We start from the raw sequence: 21,711 nt of genomic DNA, 5'->3' as shown, positions 1-21,711 counted from the left end.
GAAAAGCTTTTTTCCCAGCTTCATGGGTACTAAGGCATTTACTTTTTCCAACCTCCATTGAGAGAGAATGGTGGAGTAAGAGCTCCCCTCTCTGTTGATTCAAGAAAACTACATGGTGGGAAATGTCCAGTGGGAGGATGCTGGGAAATAGTAAGATTTGGTTGTGAATATTTCAGTTTGGTAAAATTTGAGTAGGGTAGTCATTTTAGTGATTAACTATTCCATACTATCGTTCCACATTCGATCAAAAAGAAGGAGCCTTCCTTTAATTCGATTTCACATTCAATTAAAAAAAATAAAGGAATGAAGTGAGGCTTTCCTGAGCAGCTGAAAATAAAAATCACTCCTGTGAATACTCTTTAGTTACCAAGGTACTGATTACCGTAAGTACCATTAACTCCATCTCAAACTTGGAAAGACAAAGAAATTTTAATTGCAGCTACAAAGAATCAATAAATTAATTTTAAAGTCATGTTATGTAAACCTGGCCTTCCTTTATGGGCAGCATCCCTGCATGATAAAATCATTGAGTAAAATCTCAGAATCCAGAATTTGCTCTGGAAGAGATTCTAGAGAAGATCAAGTCTCTAGACATGGGTGGGTAATGCAAGTGCTTCTGCAAAGGTCTGGGTGGCATTTATTTTCACTCTGCTTTTTACTTGTGCCAATTCTTCCATCAGACAGCTTCTCAGAAGTACTTCTGTCCCTCCTGGTAAATTGTTTACAACCTCTTCTAGTCACATGTGACTCTAGAAGGAGGAGGGTTACATACGTACATATCTCTTTAATATCTCCTCTCGTTCCTTCCGGTCCTCCAGGGAGTTGACGGAGAGGTCAGAGATGCTGACTGTGGCTGATGCTGTCAGAGTGACCAGCAGCACCAGGTGTCCCTCACCCTCTTCCAGCTGCAGCTCCAGCTTGTGCGTCTGTTCCCTACTGAGGGCTGACAGGTCGACCTGGCACCTAGAGACAAATGTTTTGAATCAGCAAGTGGCACTTTTTGTTTTTTGGGTTTTTTTTGTTGTTGTTTGTTTTTTTTTTTTTGCCATATCAAACAGCTGTTCAGAACTCTATGAAAAATAAATCAATAGAAATATTATTTGGACCACTGGAAGAAAACACCTTTCAAGTCAGCTGACTTTCTTAACAAAATTCAGACCCTGATTATCACAGGGTCTGTAATTGTTTATTTCCTGTAAGATACAAAAACTATGCTAATCTGAAATTCTACTGTTACTCACTGTCACGGTATTCATAAAGTGGTAAGGACTTCCTATCTCTAGGTGGCCTAAGGAATTAGGTCACTGGGGCTTTGCTTATAGAAAAATGATGTGAGCTATCTAGAGAGACCAACTACCAAAATTCTGAATTTTTGTGTTACTTTTAAAAAATGGATGTTTCCCCCTCATTCATAAATGTTATTAAGCGGTGAATAGAATATGTACCATTGTGATGCCATACGTTTTACATTTTTTAAAATCATGCCAATATATTCACAGTACACTGTATAAATCTAAATAAAAACACATAAATCTCCTTAAAACATAATAGCTCGAGTGTTATGCACCTGAGTTGTGCTAAGAGGGACTTTCTAATGTGGCAGTGCATGCTCTGTATGCCACACTCTCAGAGCTAATACCTTGAAAACGCTTTTCATAAAAATGTCAATTGATTTTGAAGAGAAAGGTAATGTGGTGACCACAAGGCTAATAAACTGAGAAAGGTGGCAGGCACGAGTAAAAGGCATTTAAAACAGGAAATAGCCAATTATAAGAATAAATGTGGTAACCTACCATAAACTGGGTGGTCAGAGACAGATTAAACTCTTGCTGTTTCTTATTCCTCACTCTACTTGGTATTTATGGTTCTGCTTTTAAACTAAACTCCTATGGACAGTGTTTCAAAGCTTATAGTTGAGTTCAAACATCTCTTTAGCAAGAGTGATCGCAGATATTGAACCGAAGTCCAATATTTCAATAGGCCTTTTATTTTTGCCTATTGGTTAATATGAGGGATGTCTGGGACTAGATACAAATGGGAGGAAGAAGAATATTGATGTAAGAAAGGAAAACAATAAGCAATGCCCTGGTCAGTGGCAGAAAGTCTGTGTGTACTAAATGCTAACTATTGAGAAATTGAGAGATTAGAGTCGGTACAAGTCTGGAAACATCTTCCTGAAGTTAGAATATATGTCAAATAACTGCACTGTTTCTGCTATCACAATACCCATTCCAAGGCACTCTTGTGCTGTCTCCTCAAACTCTGAAGGGTGAAAAAACATATCACATCCCTTATCTCATATTTTAATTTTAATTGGAATTGAGTTCTTATCAATAACACCTGGAACAAATTGAGGTTAAAAATTTTTACAGTGGAAAACAACCATTCAAACACATTCTCTAATAAAAAAAAAAAAAAGGTATTACCTTTAGAGATCTTTCCAGCACCTGACACACTGCTGGGCCCACAGTTTGTAACTCTGACTTGGATAGAGAGTATAATACTAGAGAATTGACGAGAGACTATAATTCAGGCAATATTTTTGGTTGGATACAGTTGGAACCAAAAAAAGTCTTTCGCTTACTTTGTTGTTTCTTTTTTTTCCACTCACTTTGATCATGCATTTCCCGGTCCCTTCCTTTTTTATATGAAGCTGCGGCACTCTTAAAACACTAAAACACATTGATGTCTTCTGAAGGATTTTCTTCTATGCCCACCACCACTTTGTACTGATCATATAGATGTTGGTTTCTCTTAATTTATATTAGTCATTGCATTTAATGCTTTACGGGTGGGGAAGCTGCTCTCAAGATTATATAAGTTAGGCTTTGCAAACTGGCAGCTTTCAGATGGAATCTGATCCATGGATTTGTTGTTTTGCTTGTGCTAAAAAAGTTTTGAATATAAATATTTTTAAATACAAGGTAAATGTCCTCCGAATTAGTTACTGTTCCCCATACTGGCCTATTTCACTTAATTATTCTACCTTGCTCCAGTAGGCAGAAGGATTCGTGATTCTTGCCGTCTCCTTAATTTACCATTGAGAAAACTGAGGGCCAGGGAGGGTACGTGAAGGAGGTGAGACATATGGTTAGTTATTAGCGGAGTCCACTTGAACCTAGGACTCTGGAATCCAAGATCTAGGCTTTTCTCCACCACTCTAAGTAATCGTGCATCCCAGGAAGAAGCACTGTTAGCAGTGCTTCTCAAACTGGGTAATATCTGGGCTTTTTAATTTTTATTTTAATTTTTTCGAGACCAGGTCTTACTCTGTTGCCTAGGTTGGAGTGCAGTGGTGCGATCATGATCATGGCCCACTGCAGCATTGACCTCCCGAGCTCGGGTGATTCTTCCCACCTCAGCCTCCAGGTGGCTGGGACTACAGGTACGTGCCACCAGGCCTGGCTGATTTTTTTTTTTTGTATTTTTTGTAGAGATGGAGTTTTGTCATGTTGCCCAGGCTGCTCTTGAACTCCTGGGCTCAAGCAATCCACCCGGTTCAGCATTCTAAAGTGCTGAACGAGCCACCACACCCAGCCCTGGACTTTTTGAGACAGAGTCTTATACTGTCGCCCAGGCTGGAGTGCAGTGGCATGATCTCAATTCACTGTAACCTCTGTCTCCTGGGTTCAAGCGATTCTCGTGTCTCAGCCTCCCAAATAACTGGGATTACAGGTGCCCACCGCCACGCTTACCTGACTTTTTTTTTTTTTTTTTTTGTATTTTTAGTAGAGCTAGGGTTTCACCATGTTGACCAGGTTAGTGTCAAACTCCTGACCTCAAATGATCCACCCACCTTGGCCTCCCAAAGTGCTGGGATTACAGGCATGAGCCACCACACCCAGCTGACTTTTTTCCCTCAAACTTTTATTTTAGGTTTTGGTGGGCACATGTACAGGTTTGTAATATAGGTAAACTCTCCTGTCACAGGGTCTTGTTGTATAGATTATTTTGTCACCCAGGTACTAAGCCTAGTACTCAATAGTTACTTTTTCTGATCTTCTCCCTCTTCCCAAACTCTGCCCTCAAGGAGACCCCAGTGTCTGTTGTTCCCTCTTTGTGCCTGGACTTATTTTTAACAGAAAGAATTATCTCAGTTTCCAAGTATGAAAATATGTTATTTTTATGCTTTAAAAATATATATAAACCAGAGAAGAAGGCTATAAGTTATTGTTCTTATATGATGATTAAGAAAAATTATAAATTGAATTTTGAAACTATGAAACTAATAAATTTAAATTAACAATATAAATTTATAGGGAATATTATGCTTTTCTGTAACAACTAAAATTTCAGTCTTGGGTGTACTCATAGAAATAGTTTATCTCAGGTCCTGTGCTATATTCAGTGTTTCAGAATTTTGACTTTAATAATTCCAATGTAGAGAATGTCCGTTTTCATAAATATAACAGACAAGAGAGTATTTAATGACTTTAAGGTTCTTTGTGCTAGTTAAGGTTATTCGGATCTCTTATTTATCTAAATAGTCTACTTGAGAGTAAGATGCTATTTTAAATGAAGTATCACCTAGAACTAAGCAAAGTTTTCTTGTTAGCTTGAGGATAAACTTAAAGCTTCACTGATGGGTATCAAATCAAATTGTTGCTGGAATTGGGTGGGGAAAAAGCATTTGCTACTCCCACATAACTTTTGAACAAATATGTTTAAGGAAAGGATGGAACTCTTACAACATAGTCTAGTGCAATGTGAACACAGTACTAATTGCTATGGGGTAGATTCTTCTGTATTTGGCTCACTGGTACTGTTATGTCCTGAACAAAGGGAGGTTTCACTACTGTTTGAATATAGAAGTAATAAGTGGCCATCCAGATGGTTCAGGATAGGCATACAGTAATGGTTTTATAATGTTATCAGGATAAAAACGCAAAATCTAAAAAGCATCAAAACAAATTTATGAATTCCAAACATATGTTCACAGATACATACACAGAGAAAAGATCTCGGGTTTGGGAGTCAGATTCCCTTGGTTCTAGACCTCAGTCTTACATTAATTAGTCATGTGACCTCTTTCAAGATAACTTATCCTCTTGAATTTCAGTTTTCTCATGTGCAGATGAACTTTAAATTCTCAAACCCTCAAATTCCACAATTTGTTGTAGCTCTATGTTTACATTTGCTGCACCTTCCTTTCTTTGCAATTCCACAAATCAAAAAGCTAAGAAAATAAAATTATCTTATAGGCAGTGAAATATTATTCCTCAGATGTATTGCTAAAAAAACTTCTGAATGTTGGTGTAAGAAGGCATCTCATCTCATCTCATCTCATGTCATATAATTTCAGACTGTATTGCAAAGAGCAGTAGGGTGTGTGCTTCAGAGGCCACTATGGGTGGCCGTGTGGGAAAAAGGGGTGTAGACTATCCTCTTTGGTTCACAGAGCAGCTCCCCTGACATCTGTTTTTTATTGAGGGTTGGTATCTGTGGTTTGAAAACTTACCTGACACAGCTTATATAGCTCCCTAGGCTCTCCAGGAGCCATGGTCTCCTGACTCCTCAGCTGTTCGCTTTGCCTCAGCTGCTTCTATGGCTGTGCCTCCCCAAAGGGCTGCTCTTCATCCCAAACCCATGCTTGGGTCCTCATGGGTCTCCCACCTAGGGCTGGATGATCTTTCACTATCCCAAAAGAGCTAGGCACTCCCCTTTTCTGCCAAGGTGCATTCAGGCCTAGCTGCCATATACTTTGAGTTTCTGACTTCCAAAGTCACTTCTGCACTTCTAAAGCCACTTCTAAAGCCACTTCTGCACTTCTGCACTGTGAAGATTGTATCTGGCTCCCAGATCAACTGCCAAGGAAGCTGCATGAAACAATGCAGAAGTTATCTCCTTGTAGGGTGAACTGTGATCAGTGTAATAGGAGATGGGAAGACAATGTCCCACTCCTCTTCCCTTTCACAAACTATGCCAAAATGTAATTCTCCACATGGCCTGTGCACATGTGGCCATATGGATGCACCTGCTAAGCAGCCAGCTATATCTCTGAAATACCAGAAACAGTGACCAACCCATGAACATACTTCCTTTCATTGCTAGTTTCATTGCTTTCATTCCCTAGTTCTTTCTTTCTCACTCTCACTGTCTGGGATGGTACCTCCTAATAAAGTACCAGCACTCAATCACTGCCTCATGCTCCATTTTTCTCGAGAAACTGGCCCAAGGCAAAAACCATTGCTACAGTCCAACCCTCTCCGTATGGATGTCTACAACGCAAACTTGACCATGTCCCTCCCTGGCTTTGTACTATTTACAATATATCCTTAGCCAGTCAACAGTACCCTCCATGAATTACCATCAGCTTATGCGTCACTTGCTAATGCATTCTCTCTTACAACTTATCATTCCAGAAGCCTTATAATCCTCCCAACATCCATATTAGAATGCACCTGTTTCTTTATGTTTGGACAAGGCATGCCCTCAGCCTGAGATGATGTATCTCATCTTTGCATGTCTAATTTTTACCAATTCTCATTGAAATAACTTGGAGCTGTCTTTCTCAATACCCTGAAATGCCTCGAGGGCAGGAACAATGTCTTATTCTCAGCGTATGGCACAGCAACTGGAATACAGCTGGTGCACTGTAAGTATTAAAGTACTATGCACAAGGAAATGGAGGCTCAGAGAGGCCAATAATTTACCCTCGGTGACAATGCTTGACAGTGGCAGAGCCAGTGCTAGTGTGTAATGTGCTCATTCTACCACTTCTATATTGTCTTCCTAGAAAGTGGTTTGACTTCTCCCCAATACTTATTTCACTCACTCATTAATTCATTCATTCATTAACTATTCATTAAGTGTTTATGTCTTAGGTCCGCTGAGATTTGGAGATTCAGCCCCTTCTAAACCTTCAGGTTTCTCAGATCGTTACTTCAGAATGAACATAGATTCTGTGTTACTTTGAAGAAAGTTATTTGACTTCAGAGTCCATGGCTGGGGGTTCAGAAAACTGAAATTTTAATAAATCCCAATTATTCATTAGTATTGTGATATTAAGCAAGTCACTTAAACTCTTCATACTTCAGCTTTCCTCATTTATTGAACGGAAATTTTAAAAAAAACATGCCTTCTCTTTGCAAAGAATTGTAAGGACACAGGAATCATGGATGAAAAAGTATTTTGAAAAGTTGAAAGTGCTATGTAAAAGTGTTATCTAGTTATACTATCACATTTGCCTTAGTTTGATATTTGAAAATTCAAGTGATCTGCATCAAATTCAACTCATCAATTAATGAATCAACAGAATAACCAGAACAGACTCGAATCTAAAAGAGATTTTTGTATTAGTCTGTTCTCATGCTGCTAATAAAAACATACCCAACACTGGGTAATTTATAAAGGAAACAGGTTTAATTGACTCACAGTTCCACATGGCTGGGGAGGCCTCACAATCATGGTGGAAGGTGAATGAGGAGCAAAGTTATGTCTTATATGTTGGCAGGCAAGAAGGCATGTTCAGGGGAACTCCCCTTTATAAAACCATCAGATCTCATGAGACTAATTCACTATCACAAGGACAGCATGGCAAAGACCCACCCCCATGATTCAATTACCTTCCACTGGGTCCCTCCCACAACAATGGGAATTATGGGAGCCACAATTCAAGATGAGATTTGGGTGGAGACACACAGCCAAACCATATCAATTTTAGAGCTACTTTCCCTCATTCTACAAATGCTTCCTCGTAGTCCCTGCCTCATGTTCTTTCTTTCTCACTCTCACTGTCAGGGATGGTACCTCAGAGAGAGGAAAAAATAAGACTTAGAAAAATTAAGTGATAGCAAGAACTTGAACCATGTTTCCTGACTTCCATATCAGAGCTTGAAGTTCTCTGCATTAAAAAAAAAAAAAAAAAACTATATACATTTGAACTATTTAAGCACGTTAAAGGAACAGTCATCATCTTTATATGGTGATGTTATCCTCTAAAACTTCAAGGAGAAAAATCTCAGCGTTCTGATCACCGTTTTTCTCCCCTGCCTTTCCATCTGCTGTCTCTGAACCAGTGACCCACAACATTCCTTCCCAGATGAAACAGTCTTGTGATTAGCACCCTGGGTGTGTTCGTATGAGTCCCCTGGGGTATAGAAAGTACATGTTAGAACCATTTGCAATTATTTTTTACCTTAAAAATAAGACAGAAATCAAGCCTCATCAATATCTAATACTCACATGAATACAGGTGGCTCATACATCAGCTAAGTCACACAGGCCTCAAGTATTTTGAGGGAGGCATAGGAGCTGCATGGCTAACACGAAGGGGTGACAGTGGCACCCTTCGGGGCTCACTCGCCTTTCCTGAATTGCAGTTCATACATGACCTATTAAGTGGATTTAGAGATTATATAATCTAATTTTAACTAAACTAATCCTCACAAAATGGACAATTGGCTTTAAAAGATCCCACCAAAGGAACTGTGGATAGAAGATAACGCTAATTGAGCAAGCACAAGTGAACAGCAATGATAAACAAGAATCTGCCGAGCCGACACTTCTACTCCACTTGAGCTCTATGTCAGCCCCGTTATGGCTCACAAAGCAATGGTGCTAGAATCAGATCCGGCAAGGGATCTGCCAAAACAATCCAAAATTATCAAGAGGAAATTTCCATCAGCTCTCTTCAACAATGAACGTGTAAGTATATATTACGCCTTAAAGTACTAACTAAAGAGATTTTGAAGCCATCATGGCTAGCAAAACATTTAAACATAAAACACTCAGAATGGGAAGACATGCCTCTATGAGGGGGGGCTTTTAAAAAGCACAAGTTTACTTAATTTTTATCAAATTGAACAATACATGTATGAAGCTTTTTGAGATTTCTTAATATATGACAACTACTTTACATTTGCATAATATAACATCTTATAAATTAATATAATACATGACTCTTTGAAATGTTTGCATTAAAAAGATTCCATATGTAGCTGCTGAAGTGTTTTCAAGTTCCATGACTCTCCAAAGGTTTTTACTCTCTCTCTGACATTACAAAACGCTAAATGCTGTTATTGCCTTTCTGTTGTTAGAAGTTGTCACTGTTCAACTGTCTCTGGGGAGATTGCTTTACCTGGGTATACTTCTGCAAACTTCTACAATTCCCTATTCACTGACGTGAAGGTAAACTACACACTGTACCTACAGCAGTGTATGGAAACTGTCTTTGAGAACTTTGCCAATTATTTTAAAAATATTACAATGAGTACAGCCTTTCTGAGAAAATCTTCAGATGAACAAACAGTAACTCATGCAAGAAAAGGGATTAAAATCCTAATATATTTTGTTTAAGTTGAGTTTATGAAAAACCAATACAAAAATCAACGACAAACTCCATTCTTTATTTAAATATTGCCTGTGTCCCTAATGAACTATTTCACTCAATCATTAGTTTTAAAAAAATAGTAAAATACAATGATTTTATTTTTTTAAAAAATCCTCTCTTCCTTTTAGAATTTTCTGGCTAACTGTCCTTGTGCTTTCAGATTAATAATGCAGTAGGATTTCTCCTGCTCTTATTTATGTAGAAAGTAAAAGAAGCATTATAGTTTTGGTGTCACAAATAAAAAACATTCCAAATCAGAATCTATGGAGTGTCAAATGCTCAAATGCATTGACTTTCAACCTTAAGAAAACATTAGTTTGGTTTTTATCCAAAGTCAAAGGCTATTTTCCTCATTTGCCACACTGAACTTGAACGCACATTCGTGTGCATCTAAACAGCTCACTTTCTCTTCTCCTCAGCAGTAGAGAGAGCCATAGATTTATTTTTATGGCTGTAGATTTTGAAAGCATTTGTTCTTCCCCTAGAACTTACCAGTTCAGAATACTTTTTTCTTATCATATACCATTAATAAGAATTTTGTTAAACTTAAGCCCTTGACTCAAGTTTACATTGGTAGCATTTGGTTGTCACGGGTAGCACCAAATGCCCAGGCCCTTAGAACAATGCAACAAAGTCAGTAGCAATTCACCAACCTAAAATATATGTACCCCAAATCAACACCACTTTAAAGATAAACAAGCATTTTGCACACTAATAAATAATGCTGTAAATCTTTCTATATTGGATTGCAAATAACTCCAACTGAATAAAATTGCATGACACAGGATTTACTTATTCTGCACGTTCACAAAAACAACTTGTTCTCTGACAGCACTCATTCTTGGCAATTTACCGCAGCTGTCAGCAGTCAATTTGTTCAGATTACTGCTCTGCATAAAAGTGTAACAATCATGGGGATTTATTAGCTGATTATCGTAAAGGGGGCAGTCCGTCTTGCCTGCCAAAATGCAGGTGATCAGAAAGTTAAATAATTACATGCAGATTAACATTATTTCACCTTCACTTGAAAACTGTAGTTCAGTGACAGGTAAAATTTGTCGTTCAAACTTGCAATATGGTGTGCATCACCTAAGTTGGTTTACCGAGTACTTGGCATTTTACTGAGCACTCCATGGCTCCGGGACAACAAGCTGAATACAAGAGTGTGGTGAAATAAGCATGGGCTTTAGAGTAAGGAAACTCTGGATTTGAGCCTCAGATCAATCACCCCACTGGCTGAGCAACCTCTTCACTGCCCTCAGCCTCACTATTTGCATCTGCAAAACTGGTATAATATGAACCATCCCTGCTACCCCAGAGTGTTGAGCTAATGTGTATAATAGGGCCCTGTAGGTTGTAAAGCATTATTATTATTGTTTCTTTCCATTTATGGTAAATTTACTTTTGTGTAAAGTTTTACAACCAGATAGCTCTGTAGATATCATGATGATGAAAAGTTACAGTAAGTGTCTTGGTAAATGTACAGCCTACTTTTTCCCCAAACATGGCCATTTATTATTACTGAAGTATAAAGATTGTTCAGACACTTTTATACTTTAACTAATTCATTATTCTCTTTTGCATTATATTCAATCATCTTTCCACAATTACACTGAAACTTTCTTACCTTCAACTAAGTCATGTTGTTCTAATTGTCTTTCAATTAATGCCTGGTGTCAGATCAGCATTTGTCTGACAAAGAGCCATAATTTCCAGTGTTAAATCAAGCTTCAGGGATTTATATTCAAACCCAGGAAATATTTGCTGCGTGCTTGGTGCCAGATACTTGCTTAGGTATGGAGTATGTTGCAGTAAACAAAACACTCAAAAAATCCTTGCCCTTATGGAGCTTACCTTCTAATGAGGGAAAATAAATGATAACATAAATGAGATGCATAGTTTGCCATATGGTGGCTGCTTTAATGGAGAAAAACAGAGCAGAATAGCGGAATGGGATGCCAAGAAAAGCAGGTTCAATTTTAAATAGGCTTGGTATGGATACCTCCCTGATGAGACATTGGTGCACAGATCTAAAGAAGATGAAGAAGCAAGGCAGGTGAGTGGATCCCTGAAGAAAGTTAGATAGAGGGAAAGGTCCTGAGATGGGAGGGTGTCTGGTATGCCTTGAGGAACAGCAGAGAGGCCAGCTCGCTGAAAGTGAGTGAAGGACGGGGAGAGGCAGAATAGCAGAAGTTCATGGTAGACAAGCAACAAGGCCAGATTGTGCAAAGTCTTATAGGCCACGGAAGGGACTTCGGTTTTCCCTAGATTACAATGCAAAACAATTAAAGGGTTTGGAATAGAGGAGTTAAGTTACTTCATTTTTGTTTTAGAAATATTACACTGGCTGCTAATCGGAAACAGACTGTTGTGGGAGGGGAAGTGTGGAAGGAAGAACAGGAGGCTGTTGCTATTGTCCATAAGAAAGTTGATGGTGGCTTCGACCACAATGATAATGATAGAGATGATGAGAGGCCAAGAATCCTCAATATGTTTTGAAGAAAAATTATCAGGTTGCTGATTGATTTGATGAGAGTGAGAGAAAGAAAGGAATCAAACATGGTTCCACGATTTTTGGTGTTAGCGACAAATTAGAGAAGCCTGAAGGAAGAGCAGAAGTCAGAAAGAGGTGTGGGACTGGAGGTTAGAAGTTTAGCTTTGCACATTCTAAACTGGAGAAACCTGTTAGACTTTCACATAGTGATAACAAGCAGGCAGTGCAATACAGGAATCTGGAATGCAGAGAAGAGTTATGGAGTGGAGCTGGGCTCTTGTGAATGGATGAAGTCACCATGGGAGCCAGTACAGATGAAGAAGATGCCCAAAGAGTGAGCTCTGAGGCTTTCCAGAACTACATGAGGGGATGAGGAAACACCTGCAAAGGAGACAAGAAGGAGCACGCAGTGAGGTAAGAAAAAAACAAGGAGTATGCATTGTCCTGGGAGGCAAGTGAAAAATGTGTTTCAAAGTAAGGAAGCGGTCAGCTAAATACAGCACTGCTGCTGGGGCAGGTTAGACGAAGGTTGAAAACTGGTCATTGAATTGAACAACGTGGTGGGCTTGGGTGACATTGACAGGAGCAGTTTTGGTGGATTGCTAGGGGCCAATGCCTGACTATATTAGTTCAAGTAAGAATGGAAGTTGGAGCTGGGCGCAATGGCTCACACCTGTTAATCCCAGCACTTTAGGAGGCCGACACCAGTGGATTGTTTGAGTTCAGGTGTTTGAGACCAGCCTTGGCAGCATGGCAAAATGCTGCCTCTACCAAAATTACAAAAATTAGCCAGGCATGGTGGTGCATGCCTGTGGTCCCAGCTACTCGGGAGGCTGAGGTGGGAGGATTGCTTGAGCCCAGGAGGTGGAGGTTGCAGTGAGCCGAGATCACACCACTGCACTCCAGCCTGGACGACAGATCCAGACCCTGTCTCAAAAACAAAAACAAAAACTAAAGAATGGAAGTGGGTAAAGTTCAGTACTAAAATAGTTTTCACTCTTTGACACTCCAGATTTGCAAGTGGCTCTTTCATTCATAGCCACTCTTGTTCTTACTAAATATTATGAAACAAACAAACTCTGTTATTGAGTTTGCATTTACAAAATATATTATAAAAATCATTATATATCACCAAAAATGGAAAATAAAATAGACAATTATAAACCATAGCATAATAAACTCATTTATATAGATAATGTAATCCATACAAGTGTTCTCAAATTTGGGACTCAGTTTAGACAGTACCCTTAAAAAATGTTACTAGCCATCAAAGGAATAGTATCACCCTCTATGGCCAACTTTAAACTTACTCACAAGCCTCCAGCAAATTCCTAGAATAGTCTCTACTTTCAAAATTAAAACAGACACAGAATGTTGCAGTGAGAGCTTGCAAAAGAGGACAGAAGATTATGATGACAGTTTTATGACTGTTACTTTACCCGGAGTACTCAAATTTAATTGGAAAGTAAGTCAATTGTCTTTGAAACTATTCTAGGAATTAAGTAATTCTATTATAATCTGTATTATCTCCACTGTTTCCATGAAAGTTTCAAATAAATAAACACAGTTGCCTGATACTTAGGTATAATAATATGTTGCTTTTCAGTGGCAGGATGCTTTTAAAGAGCAATTTAACAAGCGTCAAGTTAGAGACCTAGAGTTTTCAGTGCTATCTGGATATCAAAAAGATTTGAAATGATGATGCATCACAGTTATTTCTGCAAAAGGCAACCTTGCTAATTTAGGAGTGTGCAACATGTTTCTATTGTCCATCTTTCAGTACCTCAAAATTCAACACTCATTCCTTTCATTGTGTAAACCAGTGTAAACCACTACTCCAGAGCTGTCTTGTCTATACCTGTGCTCATTTCACTCTAGCCTTTTGGGCTTAAATTGCTTTCATAGGCAATTAAGTTTGGTATATGACCGAAAATAGGCTTCTCTTTTTCAAGCCTCCACAGGTATCTGGAACAATCCCTCTGATCTTCCATCCAGCAGTTTGTCACGTTTTCTCAAAAATTAGCCAAAATATGGAAAACCTTTAGGAACAAGGTGAAGTGAGATAGTTAGGTCCACCTCTCTGTCAACCATGTCTGCCCTTGAAGAACTCATAATGTTATTAAGTGAGGAAAAGAAAATGATCAGTCCCAATTGGCCTGAGAAATTTTCAGTTTTTAAATTGGAAAATTCTTACCAAAGGAAAAAAATATATAAAAGAACATCTGTCATTATACAAAAAAATAGAAGAAGGGATATGAAGGAATGTAATATATACCTAGAAATACAGGAAGACAGTATATTTACAGCATAATCTTCATTATTTTACCAAGATAAGAAAGTTTGAATACAAAGAAATAAGGTAGAGGTAGCAAGTTACACATGCCCATCATTCTGATTAACTTGTGGTCACCAAATATAACTAATGTTATTATAACCAAAGAAAATGAACTCATCATTTGAGGAATAGCTACATAGTACCTGCTCGAAAGAGCTCATGGCCTATTGAGGGAGACAGAATCTTAGATATATAATTATAATGAAATGCATTTAATGTATTAACAGATGTGGTATATCCCAAAGAGAACAAGATAAAACTTTAAGAAAACTCTGAAAATAGTGTTTTAATTAAGGGAAAAACATGTGCAATAAAGGCCTGTGCTTTAAAAAGGCTTGAAATGTAATGTAGCATTAGATTATGGTGGTGTTTTCCAGGTTCACTTTACAAGTAAAATAGTAAAGGCTGTCTGAAGCTCATTTTTGATCGCTCACTATATAATCCTATGAAGACGACGATACATATATAACTGCATCATAAAAAAATCAAGAGATAAATATGTTGGACTGGATTGCTGTTCTTACTTTTCCAGAGTATAATTTATTTTACTCTTAGGATGTATAAATTTTCTTCAGGCTGTATGTTTAAAGACTTGGAATTTCATGTAAGCTACAGTGAGGAAAGAATTTTTTTTCAATTTTAAAAATTAACAAATTTTTTGGTACACCACACTTTATTTCAATATTGGCATGTTTCAATGTGTTTTGCTTCAAAGACACATATATAACTATCAAAAAATATAAACATAGGCTTTAAAATAAGGAAACAATTCCTATGATTCAAGTGGTCACTCAAAATAACCCTAACTTTGTGGAAAAATGTCATGTAAGCCTCAAAATACTCCTTTCTTTACTGTGTTATCAGATTAACATGGATCTGCCTCACTTACATGCTTCCTACACTAAAACTTGGGAACTCTTTATGGATTTATGAACTCCAAAGAGATTACAAGTATTGTCTACTTTGTAGGGCGCTGTAGAAAATAATGTATTTTATGGTGATAGTATGCCTTATGAAAATAAATATTATCTTAGATCACTTTACAGACTATGAATATGCTCTTTGTTCCTTTATGTATCTTATATCAAATGAAATTCCTCTTTTTCAACTCCCATAACTTTGACATCTGGAGAAAATTCAAGGATATCAAATTCAGATAGCCTGTGTCCATCAACTGGTCAAAACCGCCACCTACTGGTCAATTTTTGAATCTATTTTTCAGTTCATCCAAGCATTGCCCTACCATGGTAAAGTCCCCTTCTTCAAAACGGTAAAGATCATTTACAATAACAGGCTTACAGCAAATATTCTTTTAATAAAAATGCTCTAGGGGTGAACCAAAAGTTACAAATTGCACAAACCTGCCAATAAAATCATCCCTTTTCCCAGCATCTTTGTCCCATGCAGTGATATCAATGATTCCTCCTCTTTCTTCATAAAGGTGAAAATCAAATTGTTCCCTCCACTGAGGATTCAACGTTTTTGGCATAATCTGGAAAAAAAAAATCATTATTGTCATATTGCTAGCAGCTTAAAAAAAAAAAAAAAACTTCAACCTGAGACACTAAATCAAACTTTTGGTACTATAGTATCTAGAAAAGCATACTGTGTGCTATTTGAAAAAAAGATTACAGAAATAATGGAAATGACTCATTCGATCTCCAGCATCCTTACTGAGTAGTACCTGAATGGACCTTAATGGATGTGTACTGAAAATCAAAAGATATCCTTTGATTATCTTAAGTAGCAGATAAGATATATAAACTATGTATAAGAGGTAATAATCTATGAAAGAAATAGCTCACTCGGATACTAGCAATATTTTACATAATCATAGTTAATACATTAAAATATAACTCATAGTCAGTCATCTCATAATAAAAGAGGATGAGGATTTTCAGAGTGTTTTTTTTCTTACTTGCCATACACATTGGAATCCTGACTTGAGTACATGAAAAACACACAGTGAATTTCTGTGAGAGTAGGACAAAAAAGCAAGTAGCTTTTGGGTGGTCAAACTTTTATCTTAGACTTACAGCACTGATGTAGTATCTCATGTTATAGATGGATAAGCTGAGACCTAGAGTTTAAGTGACACACCTAAGGTCAGTATGTTTTAGCATTTAGACACTAACTCAAAGTCTTGGATTAAAGCTTCAGAACTCGGCTGGGTACGGTGACTCACGCCTGTAATCCCAGCACTTTGTGAGGCCAAGGCGGGCGGATCATGAGGTCAAGAGATCAAGACCATTCTGGCCAACATGGTGCAACCCCGTCTCTATTAAAAGTACAAAAATTAGCTGGGCATGATGGCACTTGCCTGTAGTCCCAGCTACTGGGGAGGCTGAGGCAGGAGAATTGCTTGAACCTGGGAGGCGGAGGTTGCAGTGAGCCAAGATTATGCCACTGCACTCCAGCCTGGCGACAGAGCGAGACTCTGTCTCAAAAAAAAAAAAAAAAAAAAAAAAAAAGCTTCAGGACTCTTCCCCCAAAACCATATGCGAAAAATGTTTGCGAAATAATAAATGAATATACATGAGTATATATGTATGCATACATATATGTGGATATACTCTTTGTGTTGCATATACAAGAAAGATATCTGAAATGTAATTCTGTAACTTCAAGTATTCAGATAAGTCATCTTGTACAGTAGAATCAACGAACAAAGTAACCTATATTGATAGGAACGGAATTTTAAAATTCATTCACCACTGGGTTAAACAACATTCATATTTGTTTCCTTGTTCTTTCTTTTTAGCAGGAAGGCATGAAGTGGCCTTTTCTCTTTTTAATGTATGGCAGACAGATCTTCAGATGTAAAGTTTGAAAGCAATGAAGTATGTTATATGCAAAGGTAATGCAAATGAATCACAATTTTTAAAGTTCATAATCTGAAATTAATCAGCAATAGATCAAGGAAAGAAAGAGCAAAGAGAGACACATGTCCATTGCTGGGTTTCATATTTCATACCTAAAGAGCAGAACTATAAAGATAAGTAATGTTTGAAGCCTAGTAGAACATGGAAATGGTGCTAACTAAGAAAGGACAAGACAGAAGTGGTCATAGGTACCTATTTTTGGAATCAGTAGCTACTTTAATATATGTTATTAAGCCCCATGGCAGAAAAAAAATGGCACTGAATGAAGGCTATGATAATTTAAATGTCTTATAATCAGGCTCAGATGAACTCCTATGGTATTTTGGGGTGTGGTCTGTCTTTACTTATCTGGCCTTAAACAGACTAAATTTCCATTTTTCTCTTTTAGGATTGCCTTCCCTATATGATTTCCTTCAGTTCAGATATAATGCCTTTCCTTTCCATGTGGGCACTCCAGCCAGCCTGCTAGCAGTACTCACTGCCTGCTAATGATGGGCTCTGTGATATTTCTAAACTACCTTAAGTACTAGTGAAAACTTCCTGGGCTGGAAGGGACTTAAGCAGGCTGTTTATCAAAAATCTATAGAAATTATGACACTAAGGTGAATAAATGCCCATCGGAATGGAATGTGATCTTTAATACAAGATGGATATGATCAGTTGTCCTAAGCTGTCTATGAATAACAGCTGTAAAAACTGACCAATAAAGAGGACATAGTTCATTAAAACAGAGATAAGATGATATGGTTTGGTTCTGTGTATCAACCAAAATCTCATGTTGTATTGCAATCCCCACATGTTGGAGGAGGGGCCTAGTGGGAGATGACTGAATCATGGGGCTGGATTCTCCCTTGCTGTTCTCACGATAGTGAATGCGTTCTCACAACATCTGGTTGTTTAAAGGTGTGTGGCGCTTCCCTTTTCACTCTCTCTCGCTCTGCCATAGAAAGACATGCTTGATTCCACTTTGCCTTCTGCCATGATTGTAAGTTTCCTGAGGCCTCCCAGCCATGCTTCCTGTACAGCTTGCAGAACTGTGAGTCAGTTAAACCTCTTTTCTTCATAAGTTACCCAGTCTCAGGTAGTTCTTTATAGAAGTGTGAGAATGAACTAATACATAAGATATGTGCCAAAAATATAGCTATGAGTACTAGACCCTTATTCATTATTACTTATATCACTAATATTATTGTTTAATATATTATTACTGCTAATATAATTGATACTATATGATATCTTTCTTACTACTGTTGTTACTCTTCCTCTTCTGCTATTTTCATTTGCTGAGTCATTATGGACAAGGAAGTATTCTAAGCCCTTTAAATGTATAACTAACGTATATTCATTTAATCTCAGTAACTCTGTTAGGTAGGCATTATTTTAACTCTCATTTTTACAGATGGGAAAACTAAGATATGGAGAGACAAAGCAATTTGTTCTAATAAATTTTAAAATTTGCTATTTGCATTGGTACAATTCAGGTTGGATAAAGTGTCTAAGAGTAATGTATGAAGATTTTTATGGCATGTAAAATAATGCTATTTGTAATACTGATATTAGCACTAGTTGTAATAATGTTAAAAGCTACACTCTTGGGAGGCCGAGGCGGGTGGATCACGAGGTCAGGAGATTGAGACCATTCTGGGCAACATAGTGAAATGCTGTCTCTACTAAGAATACAAAAATTAGCTGGGCGTGGTGGTGCACACCTGCAGTCCCAGCTACTCGGGAGGCTGAGACAGAAGAATTGCTTGAACCCAGTAGGCGGAAGTTGCAGTGAGCCAAGATCGTGCCACTGCACTCCACGCTCCAGCCTGGTGACAGAGCGAGACTCCATCAAAAAAAAGAAAAAAAAAAAAAAAAGCCACACTCTGAGTACTTTATGTGCCAGGCATGAACTATGTGTTTTCTGGGTGGCTGTTACTGTTTTAATCCTCAGAGCTATGCCAGGAGATAGTTCCAACTATTATTCCTATGTTGTAGATGAAAAAATTGGGACACAGACAAGTAGTTTATGTGAGGTCACCTAGTACCTGAATGAAAAAATGCTATACAATTATTGGTCTTGTTTGCTGACATGTTGTTTAAAAAAGTTTGTTAAGCATTTAAAAAATTATCTAGTGGTTTCATCTCCTAAACCAGGGCTATTAACCAATCAACGCCTTCCAAATATTGACAGGAACACAACAGAGATATGGTTACCTTGCTCTTGTACTTCTGATGCCCAAGCCGGAACTTCACGTAGGGATCGCTCAACCCATTGGAATCCATGGCCTTGAGGTCTCTCCCTTCAATCAAGGTGATGCTGACTATTCCTCTCCAAAGATGTGATTTTCTGTGTAGGTCTGATAGGCGTAAACTTTGGGTCTGAAACTTTTGGCAAATGAAATTGAGTTAGGTTATTGTGTTTTAAACCCAAATACCTCATTTTGGCATTACCTTTTCTCCTGTTATGATTCTTCAAAAAATAAAGGATAGACAATTATAATTTTTAAAATTAAAATAATTATGAATTATTGTTTGTTAATTATAAAATTAATAAATTATGAAATTATCATCTCATGATAAATTTGTTAGGTAAAAGTGTTGAGTGTTCAAAATACAGCCTAGCTTTTCAATTCTTAAGATTACATGATGTAGATACTTCAAGAATATCAGAGAATATTTGCATGTGTGCCAAACAGGCTTATACCAAAATATATACACAATAAATGTTAGAAATATCAAAGGCCTCATTCATACTGTGGTATTTAATTTTTAAACTATTTGTGGTTTTTGAAGATCTCTTTGTTTATGTTATAAACATATTTTAGGGGTGGTTTTTAATTGGAAGATTAGTTGCAAGTGCTATTCAGATAGTTTAAAAACTTCTTTCTTGCCACATTTGGAGATTATTAAGCTTCAGATTACTAAAGGACAATTTAAGTTACCACAAAATAGAAAACAAAATCAATACGCCCATCTAAGATGTCTTGCTTATACCTAAAACTTTCATCACAAATATTTAAAATGTTTAAAGTTACACTGTGATTTATATTGGCAAGTATGTTTCTGGATTTATTTTACATTTTAGTATCTGAACGTTTTCTTTAATTACTTTTAATATTCTTTTTTGTTTTGTTTTGTTTAGAAACAGAGTCTTGCTCTGTCACTCAGGCTGGAGTGCAGGGGTGTGGACATAGCTGACTATAACCTCAAACTCTTGGGCTCAAGTGATCCTCCTATATCAGCCTCCCAAGTAGCAGCCTCAGGCATGCACCACTGCACCCAGCTAATTTTTAGTTTTTATTTTCATTTCATTTGTTTGGTTTTGTTTTTAGAGAAAGGGTCTTGCTTGCTTGACCAGGCTGGAGTGCAGTGGCGTGATCATAGCTCACTGCAGCTTTGAACTCCTAGCTTCAAGTGATCCTCCTGCCTCAGACTCCCAAAGTGCTGGGATTATAGGCATGAGCCACCACACCTGGCTTAGACTTTTATTAAAATTGGCAAGTCTACTAAAAATGGCCATATAATCTCTTTAAACTAAAAAGGACATAAAACAAGCCATAGAAAGTAACTAAATGTGAAAACATCTTCAATCTGGATTCAACATCAAGCAGTACTATAAAAATGGTTTCTTTCATATTATCAAACATATTTTTTCTACTTATAGTCATTTCATGAAGAAATTCGACGTTCCTCTCAACCTCAAAGTACACTTCTAAATTATGGATTAGCATTACTTTCTACCTAATCCTGTCTACATTAATGTTACAAAGTTACAGTCTATTTTGTATAACTCTCCCTCCCACTTTGACTTCCTACCTTTTTCCATACCAGAGCAACGCCATCGGTATTTTTATCGTCATCATTTCACAGTGCTTCTATTAGGAAAATGAAAACTACATTCTCCAAAAGATAATACTTCTAATACTTGAACATTTCAATGAAAATCTTTGAAAATCCCATTGCATATTTTCCTGCCTTGTTGAACACAGCACATTTTGAACCTTGCCTGGTGGCTCTGCCCTATGAATATCAATGCAGACCTTTGTCTACACACTCTTCATCCCTGTGAGCTTCAAAAGCAGCATTCAAATGTGATCTGAAGTGTAAAGGAGAATTCATGGAGCACCTACAAGTTCTGCAGAACTCCACGCCCTCTTCAGCTGGAGCCCCACTGCTCCCGTCTGTTCCATATATTGAATTTCCACATTGGATTTTGATGAACAGAGGATTTCTCAGATGAAAGTAATTGTTTAGAATTTGTTGCACCCAGTTATGGCTAAGGTCTTTGTTTTAGTTCTAAGATTTCATGCAACTTATTATTATATAATCCAGTCGTAGATTTTGGTGTATGACTGCTTGGTCTGACCACTTCTGCTGCTGTTGAGACTGCCTCTAACAGCAGACTCTAGGGAATCGGGTTTTAAACTTCGGACTGGAAACTTTTTTAAGGAACATGAGTAGCAAAGAAGGAACCAAAGAAAACAAATGCTGTAGCAAGCAAGAAGAAGTAATTATTTTAGAAAAGATCAAGGAGTTAATAGCTGCCAACTAATACAGAGCTTTAGAATTTAAAAATGTACTTGTCTATATCACAACGTTTGGTTCCCACAAAAACCCCATGAGGTCAGAAGGCAAGGCTTCTTAGCCCCATTTTACTGATGGAACTCAGAGTGGTTGTGCT

The 21,711-nt window shown here is 37.6% G+C and overlaps 1 protein-coding gene across 4 annotated transcripts in view; it reads right to left on the bottom strand.

Annotated features, from left to right (window-relative positions):
• MCTP1 (multiple C2 domains, transmembrane 1) overlaps window positions 1–21,711 on the bottom strand; it is a 409,939-nt gene that overhangs the window by 214,469 nt on the left and 173,759 nt on the right. For all 4 annotated transcript variants that reach the window (XM_011989444.1, XM_011989446.1, XM_011989445.1 and 1 more), the window contains 3 exons: window positions 19,245–19,415; window positions 15,522–15,652; window positions 777–963 (listed from right to left, as the gene is read on the bottom strand). In XM_011989444.1, coding sequence (XP_011844834.1) covers window positions 777–963; window positions 15,522–15,652; window positions 19,245–19,415 — 489 coding nt within the window. The remainder of the gene's footprint in view (window positions 1–776; window positions 964–15,521; window positions 15,653–19,244; window positions 19,416–21,711) is intronic.

The sequence above is a fragment of the Mandrillus leucophaeus genome, unplaced genomic scaffold (genome assembly GCF_000951045.1).
Source record: "Mandrillus leucophaeus isolate KB7577 unplaced genomic scaffold, Mleu.le_1.0 Scaffold353, whole genome shotgun sequence".
Classification (NCBI taxonomy): Eukaryota; Metazoa; Chordata; class Mammalia; order Primates; family Cercopithecidae; genus Mandrillus; species Mandrillus leucophaeus.
Note: the sequence above shows the minus strand (reverse complement) of the source record. Positions and strands in the feature narration are given on the sequence as shown.